General features: G+C 46.5%; 1 protein-coding gene across 1 annotated transcript; it reads right to left on the reverse strand.

Moving 5' to 3' along the window:
• Positions 1–4,746: 4,746 nt before the first annotated feature.
• On the reverse strand, positions 4,747–10,517 carry Tspyl2 (TSPY like 2). The gene is made up of 7 exons (XM_051178708.1): positions 9,556–10,517; positions 8,319–8,396; positions 8,100–8,211; positions 7,871–8,016; positions 7,649–7,743; positions 6,699–7,381; positions 4,747–5,466 (listed from the first exon to the last, which is right to left on the reverse strand). The coding sequence occupies exons 1-7, from the start codon at positions 10,342–10,344 to the stop codon at positions 5,318–5,320; spliced, it is 2,052 nt and encodes a 683-aa protein (XP_051034665.1). The 5' UTR covers positions 10,345–10,517; the 3' UTR covers positions 4,747–5,317.
• Between the last annotated feature and the right edge of the window lie 2,991 nt (positions 10,518–13,508).

The raw sequence follows: 13,508 nt of genomic DNA on the forward strand, positions 1-13,508 counted from the left end.
TTTGTTTCTTTGTTATATTCCTATTACCCAGTCTAGTATGAGGCACATAGTAGGCACTCAATGAATATGTATTAAATTAGAAATTGACAGAACAAATGCTAACATTCCTGAATCTAGTTTTGTCCCTGCCAATCTGATTCTGTCTACAAAAGTGAATGTCACTTCTGTGACACCAGATCTTGGAAGCTTCACACCCAACTGTAGGACCCTTTGTTGCAGAGGGCTGTAAAATGTGAAATCTACAAAAACAAGTAGTTTCAACAGGAGAACAGGCCCTGAGGTACATGGGACCCATCATTATCCATTTTCCTGGTTTCTGTTTATAGTCCCAGCTAATAATACCCATGTTCTCTGATGCTTGTTGTATGTTACAGGTTAGAACTAGATTTGAAGGGAGGGTACTGGTAACAAGATGTCACTCTAGATGAAGAACTTCCTCTTGTTCAAGACTTCAGCTCAGGGGCATGATCCTCTGGCCAATCATATTAAATTCTCACAATGGGCTCCTAAGAATGTTCCAGAAGACCAGGGTCCCTTTTGGATAGGGTGGCAAAAGAAGTGCCTCAAATGCCCGTATGAAGAATGGAGCACTTGACGAAGACTAGACTTCAAAGACTAGCTTCAAGACTAGACTTTGTCCTGGGATCTTGGGCAGGTTGCTACCCCTGGGCTGATTTTCCCCAGAATTAGTAGGCTAAAATAGTAATTGGGAGGCTTGAGACCTGCTAGAGAGGATGAGGGAATTAAATCATTTTGATACATTGAGGCAAGAGGAACGAGGCTTGCTCCCTGGTAAACTAACTGACTTCATTCCTGCCAGGCTGACTTCATTCCTGGTCCACTCCAGAGGCTTTGCCCCTGAGACCCTCACTTATCCCTTCTCCTCCATGCATACATGCTCACTGGGACTGGCTTCAGACAGTTCAGGGATATATACCCTTATTCTCCACAAAGTGCCTTGGTTAAGATTCTGTTCCATAAACTCAAGTCTTCAGATACTGAATTGCCTTGCATGGATAAGACATCCACCATCACCCTTGCTTTTTGAGACAGAGTTTCTCTGTGTAACAGTCCTGGCTGTCCTGGAACTCAATTTGTAGATCAGGCAGGCCTTGAACTCACAGAGATTTGCTTGCCTCTGCCTCTTGAGTGCTGGGAGTAAACGTGTGTGTCACTTGTCCAACTCCTCTTTTTTCTTTTTTGGGGAGAGGGGGTTTTGTGTAGTTCTGGCTGTCCTAGAACTCACTCTAGACCAGGCAGGCATTGAACTCGCAGAGATCCACTAGCCTATGCCTTCCGAGTGCTGGGATTAAAGGTATGTGCCACCACCGTCCAGCTCCCTTTCTTTTCAAATAGTTTGTTTTTCCCTTTGAGGAATATAGACTATATGGAATGTTGCTATGTTCCTCACACTGGTCTTGAATTCTAGGTTTAAGCAATCTTGCTGCCCCAGCCTTCTTATAGGTGAACAGCACCATGCCTGGCTAAGACATTCTTCCCCTTTATGTCTCAATCCTATTTACCTTATTCTGACAAAGTGAGTCAAGGTCAGAGTCAAAGTCATCAAAATCTATTACTTCTCTCCAAAACATTGTTTAGCATTCAAAACATATCCAAGAAGAGGCCCATAAAGGGAAGGGGTCTTGACAAGGATTCCACAGCAGACTGGCACCATGTCTACTTTATTTTCTTTCTTTCCATAGGTAAAGGCTGTAAATTCCAGTATCCTAAAAGGTAGTATGGGACAGGGAGATTTCTTGTGCAGTAAAATTCCAATTAATTTATGTAGGCACTTTGCTCTCAAGTACCAGGGGTATACTTCCTCATTTTGAAAGCATGGGCTGCACTTAGCTTCTCTGCATAGCACAAGACAAGGGGAAGATTAACTCTAGAGCAGAGAAAACTGTTAGACATTACCTCAGCCAGGTGTTCAAAGTTAAGATCTACAGTGATGTCATATTGATAGTATCTACCTTGGATATGATGCAATGGAAATGACATGTTTCATTTGTGGTCTTCTTCCCTCAGACCCATAACCCCCTTTAAGAAGTAGAAAATAACAGATAATTCTCAGTCAGAGGACATTCTACAAAATGCTTCTCAAGTGTTGACGACTCCAGAGCATCAAAAACAAGGCAACTCTGAGGAAGTACCATAACCAAGAGGAGCCCAAGGAGACAGTCATAATGATTAAATTGAGTGTGGTATTCTGGATGAGAGCTAGAGACAGAAAAGGACCATAGGTTAAAACCTGAATAAGATACAGACTTTAGATAATCATCATGTGCTGATATTGGTTCTTTAATTGATTAATGTGAAATATAAATACGAAGGGAAACTAGCTGTGAGGTATTCAACTTTGTTTGCAGTATTTCTCAAATCAAAATCTGTTCTGAAACCTAAAAAAGAATCTTTAAAAAATTTCCAAATCCCAGCATTCAAGAGACAAAGGCAGGAGGATCTCTATGAGTTTGAGGTTAGCCAGGACTACAAAATGAGTTCCAATATTGTTAAGGCTGTTACATAGAGATACCCTGTCTCAAAAAACAAACAAATACAAACAAACTATCTAAATTCCAAAATCAGCAGGGCATGATGACACACATCTTTAATCCTAGCACTCAGGAGGCAGAGAACTCACTCTGTGAGTTCAAGGCCATCCTGGTCTACAGAGTGAGTTCCAGGACAGCCTTCAAAGCTACAGAGAAACCCTGTCTCAAAAAACAAAGCAAAAATAATTTTCCCAATTTGTTCACACAATGCCTCTCTCCTTTCTTGCCATGCTCCTGGGAATCATGCTTTGGATGGCAAGTTTGGATATCTACTTAAAAGGCATCTTTGGAGCTTGAAGGATGGTTCAGTGGTTAAGAGTATGCATTGCTTTTCCAGAGTACCAGAGTTTGATTCCTAGAGCAGCGTTGGTATGTAGGGTGGTTCAGGGGATCTGATGCTTCTTACTTTCTTGGACACCTGCACATATGTACACTACATATAGTTAAAATAATTAAAATATGGGACTGGGGTGGTGCTCAGTAGTTAAGAGCACTTACTGCCCTTGTAGAAGACCTGAGTTTGGTTTCCAGCATAGAAATGGCAGCTCACAACCATTTGTAATTCCAGTTCTAGAGGATCTGATGTCCTCTTCTGACCTCCATGGTCACCAGGCACACAAGTGGTGTGCATACATACATGCAGGTAAAACACCCACATATCAAAATCAGGGAGTGGAGAGGAAGTTAGGAGAAAGAGAAGGGGAGAAGAGGAAGGGAGAGGAGAACATGAGGGACCAGGAAGGTTGAGTCAGGGGATGAATAGATGAGAACAAGAAAAGAGATACCATAATAGAGGAAGACATTATAGGTTTAAAGAGAAAACTCACTCTAGAGAAATGTTCAGAGACCTACAAGGATGACCCCAACTAACAATCTGAGCAATAGTGGAATTTGCCCTTAAATGCCCTTCCCTGATACTGAGATCGATAACTACCTTATATGCCATCCTAGAGCCTCCATCTAGTAGCTGATGGAAACAGAAGCAGACACCCACAGCTAAACACTGAGCCAAACTCCTGGAATCCAGTTGCAGAGAGGGAGAAGTGATGAGCAAAGGGGTCAAGACCAGGCTGCAGAAACCCACAGAGACAGCTGACCTGAACAAGGAGGAGCTAATGGGCTCCCAGACTGATAGCTGGGAAACCAGCATTGGACCCACTCAGAACCCCTGAACATGGGTCTTAGTTAGAAGGCCTGGACAGTCTAAGGGACCTCTGACAGTGGAACCAGGATGTATCCCTGGTGCATGAAAGGGATTTGGGAGCACATCCCCCATGGAGGGATACTCCCTTAACCTAGAGACAGGAGGGAGGGCCTAGGCCCTACTCCAAATGACTTGGCAGATTTTGATGGTCCCTCCTGGAAGTCCTCACCCTCTTTGTGGAGTAGGTGGGGAATAGAATGGGAGAAGGGATGGGGTGCATGGGAGGATGGGAGGGAGAGGGAACTGGGATCGATATGTAAAATAAGAAAAAAAGAAGCCTTAATAAAAATATTTAAAATTAGTCATCATTATGATCGTGTGAATATGGCAAACATTTGTGGTGTCTGTTGAAATAGAGTTTAGCACTTGCCAGGTCTCCCAGATATAACTTGCCTTTTAGATGCCCAGCCTGGGTATGTCTCTCTCATCACACAGCTACACAGTCATTTTTCTTCGCTTTCCCGTTATCTTCAATGCAAACTACACAACCTAGGCCATCTTTTTTTTTTTCCTGCACTCCCCACTTGGCCCAGGGCCAGGAATCCTGCACCCCCTCCCTAAGACAGGAGAGCACTTCTGCGTGACTGGGTTGTGCTGTCTAGACTGTTGTCGTGACTTTTTTTTTTAAATAGCTCCCCCACACCCAGCTCGAACTAGGCCTGAAAAATGGTTTGACGCAGTTCAAATGAATAGATGAATCACCAAATTGATGTTCTAGGACGCAGGATGCCACTGCGCCTGCGCCAGAGGGAAAGGCGTGGGAAGCTCTTTCCTACCTGGCTGGGTTTCTTAGGTCTCAGAGGCTGGGAGGGGGCGCCCTCAACCTCGTCCAGTCATTGGCTAGGACAGTCCGCATTGGTCTGATGCAATGCTTTTGCAGTCTCGCGGAGCTCTACTCCGCCAGTGAAACCGTTTGGTACCACCATCGTGCCAGGGCGTTTCCTGTGGGCGACAGGACGGCGCATTCGGGCGGACAAAAGACTCAAGTGGCATTTTGAATTTGCTCAGTTTTATTAGGCTCTTCGAGGGTCACGGGGAAAGGGGCGGGGCTTCTGGGGAGCAGGGATACCACAAAGGCGAAGCTGCCTTGCAAAGACACTGAGGCGGGCTAGTGGTCAGGGCTGGTGAAGGGAAGAAAGGGGTTGGAGAACAACTTCGGAGAAGGGGGTGGTAGCAGAGTCTCCAGACCACTGCTCAGTTGTGAGGAAGGTCACAGCGGCCCTCCTCACTTAGTGATTGGGATGTTCACACAGGATGGAGAGAGGGGCTTGGGCCTATGCTCACGAGAAGGGGGCTAGAGGGGCCCTGACCAAGGCATCACAATAAATAAGATTAGCAGCACACAGAAGCCTGCAGGGGAGGAGGGCCTAAGGGGAGGGTAATCCCTCCTCCAAATAAGATCTCTGCATCACTAAACCATAAAAATAAACTTTAAACCCGTGTAATAAGTCAGTCTCCCCCCCAGAAGTGCAATGTGGGGCCGCACAGCCCTAGCAGAAGAGAAGGGCAAATGGGGTAGGATATAGGGGTATATATAGAGAGCCCCTAAAGGGTAAGATGTTTATCCGATTTTCCCTTTCTTCCCCAGGCTGGCCCAAGCGTTTGGGACCGGCACCACCTCCTGGACATCAGAGTCTTCTGAGTTCAGGTCACTGTCTTCCACCTCATAGATTTGGTCCTCTTCGTAGCTGTCCTCGCTCAGCTCGATAGCTGTGAAGGGGAGGAGGAGGAGCATGGTTGGATGCCCCTCGAAAAGTGAACAGAACAAATAGCTATGGCTCTTAGGGCCTGGGACCCCTTGCCAAGTGCCTGTGCTTGGAACAGGGAGGGTGACAGAGAGGACATAAGAGGGGAGGGAGGAGGGAGAGGAAATGCCACTGAGATTGTTTGTATTCCAACCCAAGGTTAGAGGAGTTAGAGGAAGGCAGGAGGGCAGGGCATTTATCTTTGCCTGGTCAAAATGAATGCATTCCTGAAAGCAGCGCTTTCTCCCTCTGACTCCATACTCCTCAATGTGTAGCTGTTCCTGAGCGAGGCCTTGGGCTTATGAGCATCGGTTACTGTTTGCCTCTAATGTGACCCAAACTAACTCTAAGCTCATCTTGTTCAGTCGAGTTCCCAACCCCCACTACAGAGTTAGGCAGTTCTGCCTCCCATTCTTGGACAAAAGATATGCCATCGGGTGGGAAGCAAAGAGGACTGACAATTCCCTTCATTCCCCTAGCTTACCCTGAAAGATATGTTTATGGCTACTCCCTCACTAAAGGTTTTCACCTGCCCTGCTCCTTTCTTCAATGGAAGTTTGCCAGAAACCCCATGAGCAAATCTTCAGTAATGGTTTTCCCTATCTCCCTCAGGGGATGACCTTTCCTTTGTCTGGCCATAGCCAGGTTCAAATGAGTTCTTTGACTAGCCTTCCGGGCCAGAACTAAACCTGGGAGTCACCTTAAAATACTGCTTTATCCCTCAGACCACTATGTGCAACCTTGGACAAAGAACATGTTCTGTGCTCAAGAAGTTGGGGAAATGTGGAGTTATGCCAAGTGACATAGAGTTTTTAAAGGCAGGGTTCTCATATCTTGTAGAGGATGCTATGTGTATTATTTGTCTAACACATTCGCTCAGCAAACCCTTCTGTGAGAAGCAGCTTTCAGAACTAGTGAAGGGTCCTCGGATAATCTGGGAAGCCTTGCCAAACATTCTGTGTTACTGATCCATTCCACAGAGAAGGCTCCATATTGCTTTTTAGCAGAAGTACAATTTCCAACTCAAATGGTACCTCCTTCCCCTTGCTTTCCCTCTCCTTCCTCAGTCCTTGAGGTGAAATTAACTACTCTGCCCTCTGTCCTGGAGTACCTATATTCTGCTCTCCTCCCCACTAGCTGCCCAAAGAAGCCTGCGTGTTCTCAGAAGAGAAAGGGAGAGGGAGGGGTCTAGCTCACCTTCCTCACTGGCCTCCTCCTCTTCTTCCTCTGTTGATTCGTCAGAGATGATTTCGACCTCCTCCTCATAGCCATTCTGGTTGGTGCTGTTATCCAGAGTCTTATCGAAGACTTCAATGCCATTCTTATAGTATTTAATGTCCCTGTCATCATCATCACTGCCCTCATTGTCTCCCTCATTGCCATCATCATCACTGCCCTCACTGTCACCTTCATTGCCATCATTATCTTCATCATCACTGCCCTCATCTCCATCATCACTATCACTGCTCTCTTGGATAGCATTGCCCTGCTGATTGTCACCTTCTAGGGTTGCACTGTCACCGTCAGCTTCCTCATTATTGGAATCCTCACTGTCATAGGTGTTCTTTTCTTCTGGGCTCTCACTGCTGTCATCTGGGCTTGAAGCAATACTCTCTCTGTTGTCATTTATCTTATTGTTGGGGCCCTCATCAAGGTCAGGATTGTCGCTGTCACACAGGGTCTCATTGACGTCAGTTACCTCATTATCAGTGGTCTCAAAGTAGTCGGTGGTCTCCATGAAGTCAGAGATCTTGATGTCATGAATGGTCTCATTGTCAGTGATCTCATCAATTTCTGAGATTTCACTGAGAATGTCTTCAAAGGCATAATGGTCATGAACATCTTCCATGATCACCATTTCATATTCATTCTTGGCTTTACTGTGGGGAAGTTTGAAGCTAAGTATAAGCTTAATGGGAGAAACCAGGAAGGCAGTAGGGTACTAGGGCTTCTAAGAATGGGGGAAGGTCCCATTGCCACCCCTGACTATGTAACCTCAGGCCACATCTGGTCATCACTACTCATCTATAAACACTGCATTAGATTATCTCAATTGTCCCTTGTGCCTCTGTAAATCCTGTGTTACTGACCTATTTAGAACAACAACAACAACAACAAAACCTCCCAGGCATCATTTCTTGAATCACCTTTCCTTTCCTTCTTGCTTCTTTCTGTTTGTCCTGTAGCCACTTCCTCTCATGTAGTAGCGTACTGGGTTAACCCATAGGTCATTCTTGATAATCTGTTGAGAGGTGGGGAAAGAGAGAAGAGAGCCATGAGTATAAGCCTTAGAACCCACTTACAATTTCTCATACACCCTAAAGGCAAGTCTGGCAATGTTTTCTTTGGCAATGCCAGGAGGGGCTCACCTCAGCAATTCTGTCAGCTTCTGGGAGGCTGTGGTTGGAAAACCAGTTGAAGAAGCTTTGTCTGGTATCATGGTTCCTGCGATTGTAGGCCTGGGGTTCCTGGCCCCGGTGCCAACGTATCGGGGTAGAATGAGACACCAACCGGCCTAGAAAAAGAGGAAGAGATGCAGAAGAGAGTGGAAGTGATAATGTGGGGGGGGCACAGATTTATTCTGGGACTGCCACTTACCTGAGCGGTTGCGCTGAAACTCCTTGACAATCACCATGTTTGTAAAATATGGGTTGGTCTGGAAATACAGCTTCATCTTGTAGCCCATGGAGATATGTCTGAGATCCTGTACCTGCTCAGGGTGGGGGTAATGGTGGCATGTAGCCCTTCCAGGGTCCTTCCCACCCACCCCCTCACCTCTAAGGACCAGATTTCCTTCGCTTTCCTCCTTGGTCTGACCTGAAGATTGGTCAAGTAGCGGAAAATGTCTTCATCGCGTTGGTTGATGAAGATTGAAATTCTGGGGTGGTTGAGGAACTGATGAGTGGAGCAGTTTAGGTCAAGGATTTACTGTTCAATGTAATGGAGGGGAGAGCAAAACAGGCTGAAGCACGGGGGTTATGTTCCAGTGATGTATGTGGATTAAGTGAATGCTTATGCAATATTAAGCCTCAGTGTTAGGTAGCCTTGCCATGGTTCATATTTACTGCATGCCTGTATGCTAAGGCTCTATGACCATGTCCATATGATTCTTGTCTCTTGGTGATAGGTGCTTATGTTCACAAAAGGGCATGTGTCTGGGAGCGAAAAGCCCAAGTCTAAGTAATAAAGTATTTGGTTATCAAGAACCTGTATTTACATGATGTTACATGTACAGGTGTTGATGATCATTGTTCATATGGTGTATAAATGGCTCTGGTGGTCTGTATGCTTAGGCTATGTTGCCTCATATCTAGGTATGGAAGTTAGGTATCTACATGATACCCTATGCCTGTCTACTGAGGGCCTGTGATCATGTGACACTTTGTATCATGGGCCAAGTATTTATGTCTATATAAATCCAATTAAAATGTTGAACCTCTGTATTTTAAATATGTTACATATATGTTTCCTGGGGATTAGCTCAGCAGTCACCAATAGTGGATTGGACTCTTCCTGTTCTCCCTTTTCCTTAATTTAACCACTTGACCTCCACATCCAAGTGGTCTTTCTCCTGATTCTTCAGGGGGTCCATCCCATTTCTATCCTTTCCCTTCTAATGGAGAGTACAGTAAACAGATTTGAGGTCTCTAGCTATCTAGGCAGAGACTCAAGATAACAGAGCCTTGTGTGGTTTCATCACCCTTCCTGGGGTTTATTTGCCCTCCCTCCCAACTGTCAGTTCATCACCTGTATTCCCCCTCCTTCCACTATGTGTGATCTTGTTTATCAGCTATGTGCCTTCTCTGTTACCCCTCCCTTTTTTACTGCCTGTGATCCATTTTTTTTTTTAATGTTATGGTGCTTCTGTTTTCCCATCTGCAGTCTAGTTTTTATGCTATTTTGCCCTCTTGCCTTCCCTCTTCCACTCAATCTAGAATCTTCTAATGGGGATTCATTCCCATCTCTGACCCTCCCCCACACCCCTTGTTTCTCTTTTGCACATCTCTCCTTCAGTCATGGGTCTCTGGCCCATGAGTATCGATGAGAAGGATACTGCTTTGACCCAGAAGCCTGGAATATGCTGGATGATGAGGTCTCTGCGCTCCAAAAAGGGTCTTCGCATCTGGATGAATTTGCGTTTGAGACGCAAGAAGGCCTTGCCTGCCTTGATGTTCACCGCCTCCAGGTCCATTTGAATGCTCTCCAGGGCCTGCAGTATGCTTTCCATCCTCTGGGCACTCCTCTCTCGGTTTTCCTTCACCTTCCTCTGCTTCCTCCTCCTCCTACGTCGCCGCTGCCGCCTCCTCACACTTTCCTTTTCATCCTCATCGTCATCTTCCACTATGATGATAGCCTCTTCCTTGCTCTTTGGACCGACTAACATCTGGGGCCCCCACCCCCCTAAGCTACAGGTTTCTAGGGCCTTCTCTCCAGCAAGGCTGCTGGGCTCTGCAACCTGAAAGTCAATTTCCAGGCTTCCCCCAGAGGTTTCTGATGAGGGGATTGTTTCCATCATCCCTGTGGGAGGGGGCTCCCCGAATCCCGACTCTACTGCAGGATCCCAGCCAGGACACCCAGCACCCAGGGTGAAATACGCGCGGATCCCTCCCTCCTCGAGAATGACATAGGGCAGTGGTGGGGGCAGCGTGGGGCCCACCCCCCTCATGTCAGCCAGCACCTGTGCAGCTTCGGTTTCTTCCTGGGGTCTCGGACGCTGCTGGGGTGGAGGCAGGGGCAGTCGCAGGAGCGGCGGGGGTGGCGGGGGCGGCAGGTCGCGCTGACGGGGTTCCGAGCTGCTCAGGCGGGGGGTCTTGGCCGGAGGCCCCTCATCCGGGCGGTCCATGGTGACCGCGCTCAAAGCTCAGGGAATTGCACTGGCTCTTCTGCTCTCAGATGAGGCCTTCGCCACCAGTCACACTTGAAGCGGAGCCGCCACACCTCAGGCGACCAGCTCTGCTCACCACCTCGCTCTGACGTCCCCTCCCACAGCGCCTGCCCTGCTCCCACAGCGCCAGTCGCAGAGGCCCCGCCCACTCCTTGGCAAGGCGTCTCTTCTGCCCACCATTGGCTGCAGGCCTCGGAGGTGGCGTTAGCGTTCCCTCAACCCCTGCCTTGTCTCACGCAATCCGCTTGCCAACACTACACATCATCATTTTCTAATTGGCTCCCTTCGCACCCACCAATCATCAAGCTGACTGCCCCAGTGATGAGAGGAAAACTGCAGGGCGATTGGCTGTGAGGAAAGGTGGGATAAGAAACCCCTCACCCCCATTCTTGCAATGTTTTATCCAATGGGAAAAGTACCAGCGATTCGGAAGACCACAAGACTGGACCCGGGGAGGGTGGCTGGGAGTGCGCAAGCGAGATGTGCTCAAATGAAATCAGAGAGCCTCGCTGTCGTTCTCCCCGCCCCGCTCCCCGGATCAACTACGCACTTCTTAAATTCTGTCCCTTCCCCCACCAGTTTTTGCTTCTGGGGTGAACGCTGTAGCCCCTCAGACGCACGTTGCCTTGATGTACTAGTTATTTAAGTTATCTGAGATCTTTGTTTTGGTGGTCAGGTTGTGACAAGGCTTTTTCCATCTCTGCAAAATGGCTCCAGAAACAATCACAGATGCAAAAAAGCAACTTCCTCTGCGTCATAAAAATTGATTGCGATTCACCTAACCTTCTAGATTCTTCTAGAACTTTAAAATTTACTTTGTCTACACAGCATTCCTCCTCCCTTTATTTCCTAAGTGAATGCTGCTATTAATCATAGCCTAAGATTTTATTTTATTTTATTTTTTGTGATCAGAGGTAGCTAGTCTTTGACGAGGCATGATGGTGGAGTTTTGTCTTTGGTTCTGGAGTTCACATCGCAGGTGACTATCACTGTGACTCTAACCAAATCTCAGCCCATCTCTTTCCTTTAAATTAGGCATCCCTAAGGAGAGGAGATAATTGCCCATTGCAGCCTTGCTGTGGTAGCAGAGGGAAGGAACCTAGGAATCCATTACCAGGAGAATGGATAAAATGTGATATATGTTTTAGATGGACTACTAGAATGAATTGATCTATGTATAGCAACATGACTGGATCTCTCAAAAACAGAATGTTGAGTGTAAAAAGAAACAGAACAAGATTTATAGTACAATACTGTTTATGTAAATTAAAACATCAATGCCATATATTTTCCACAGATACACATAAGTAAATAAACACATGAACGGTGGTTTGGAAGGACACACATTAAGTACAGACGAGTGGTGCCTATGTAGGGTGGGAAAGGATGGGGTTGGGATGGGTGATGAAGGGGACAAAACAAAATAATAAAAGGACCTTGCATGGACCAATGATGATATAGTGTGCCAAGAACTGAGGAATATGGTCAGCTCAATTCTGTGCACCTGAAGGAATAAGTAAATAAATAGTAAATTAATTGAGTGCCTAGGGAGTAGGCCAGCTGGGTAGACCCCCAGACTTGGGCGTTTTCGCCATGTCATCCTTCCTTCTGAATTTAGTCAAAGCTGAACGAAGTTCCAGCTGTATATAGTGGAACCTAAAGAACTCCCAGTTCAGACTGATCAGTCCCTCTAAAAGCTATTACATTGCAGGGCTGCATTTCTTAACCCTATTACTTCCATGTTTGACACCTACTCCATCCCCAGTTCCTATTTCCATGGTGGTCCAATTTCAGAAAATACTTTATTTGAATTTTGGAGTGGGGACTGTATCTCCAGACATTTGGAAGAAATTGGGTTCTGAACTATCCTCTCCTCACCTGGTGCTCAGAAGCTGGGCCAAGCGAAGACAATCTTATGAGATGGGAATTGACCCTCTTGACACACACATACATAAAAAATTTCAGGTTCCATCTCCTAAGCACTCTGTATCTTGCTGCAGGCACATACTACGTTTTGTCTCCTCTCCTCCTTCGTATATCTCCTCTCCTTGTGTGTGTGTCTGTGTGTGTCTGTCTCTCTCTCTCTCTCTCTCTCTCTCTCTCTCTGTGTGTGTGTGTGTGTACGTGCATATACTCTATTTTCTCATATATAGGTATTTGTTTACATATGTGTACCAGGCAAGTTTTCCTCAGGGTTTCCTATCCACACAAAGTCACACAGACACACACTGACTCACTCAATCATACCTCCTCACATGTGATCATACACAGATAGGACACACAGAAACACACACACAGGAGAGAGAGAGGGGGAGGGAGGGAGACAGAGGGAGAGAGAGAGAGCATCCAATATAACATTGTTCATTTTAGTTTTTCCATTTACAAAATCCAATGATGAATCAAGGCAATTAGAAAAAGGAAATGGAGGAAAACCCTCCTGAGTCTACCCCATTTGACCTCCCACCTTGGTCTTTCCATCCCCACCCTCAGAAGGCATTCCTATCATCATCGCTGAGAGAACAGACCCCCCCCCCATTCCCAGTCTCTCGGCTGCTCTGGCCTGCTTTTCCAGGGCCGCTCCAAAACTAGGGTCATCAATAATATCTCTTCTGTCTAGAGCACCCCCTTCATTGCTTTTGGATCAAGGTTTCCCTCAGTTCAGGGGCTATCTTGGGGTAGAGGTGGAGTTTAGGACAGGAGTTTATAAGGAAAGAAAGGGGATGGAGAGATCACTGCCCCAAACTTACACAAAGGGTTCCAACTTGCCTCACCAGTCTACAGAACTGGCCTTGAAGTAAGCCCAGAGTGGTCTCTGTATATGGAAAAGAGGCTTGGGACCTTCTGGCTGTAGAATTTGGATGTAGTCTGCTCCACTTTGGGCATAGGTAAGGGTGAAGGGAGGAAGAACTGCAGGAAAGGATGTTTGGATGGGCAAAAGGGCAACTAAGGAAGGTGCTCAAAGGCCTGTGAGGCCTGGCTGGGAGGGATGACAAAAAGAGGTCAGGCAGGAATAGACTCAATTTTACCGTGCCTTGTATCACTATTGATTACCAAGGCCCCCAAAGAATTTTCATTTTCAGAATAGCGTGAACACAAGAAACAATCATGGGGCTGAATTTAGC

The sequence above is a fragment of the Phodopus roborovskii genome, unplaced genomic scaffold (genome assembly GCF_943737965.1).
Source record: "Phodopus roborovskii unplaced genomic scaffold, PHOROB, whole genome shotgun sequence".
In the NCBI taxonomy this organism is placed as follows: domain Eukaryota; kingdom Metazoa; phylum Chordata; class Mammalia; order Rodentia; family Cricetidae; genus Phodopus; species Phodopus roborovskii.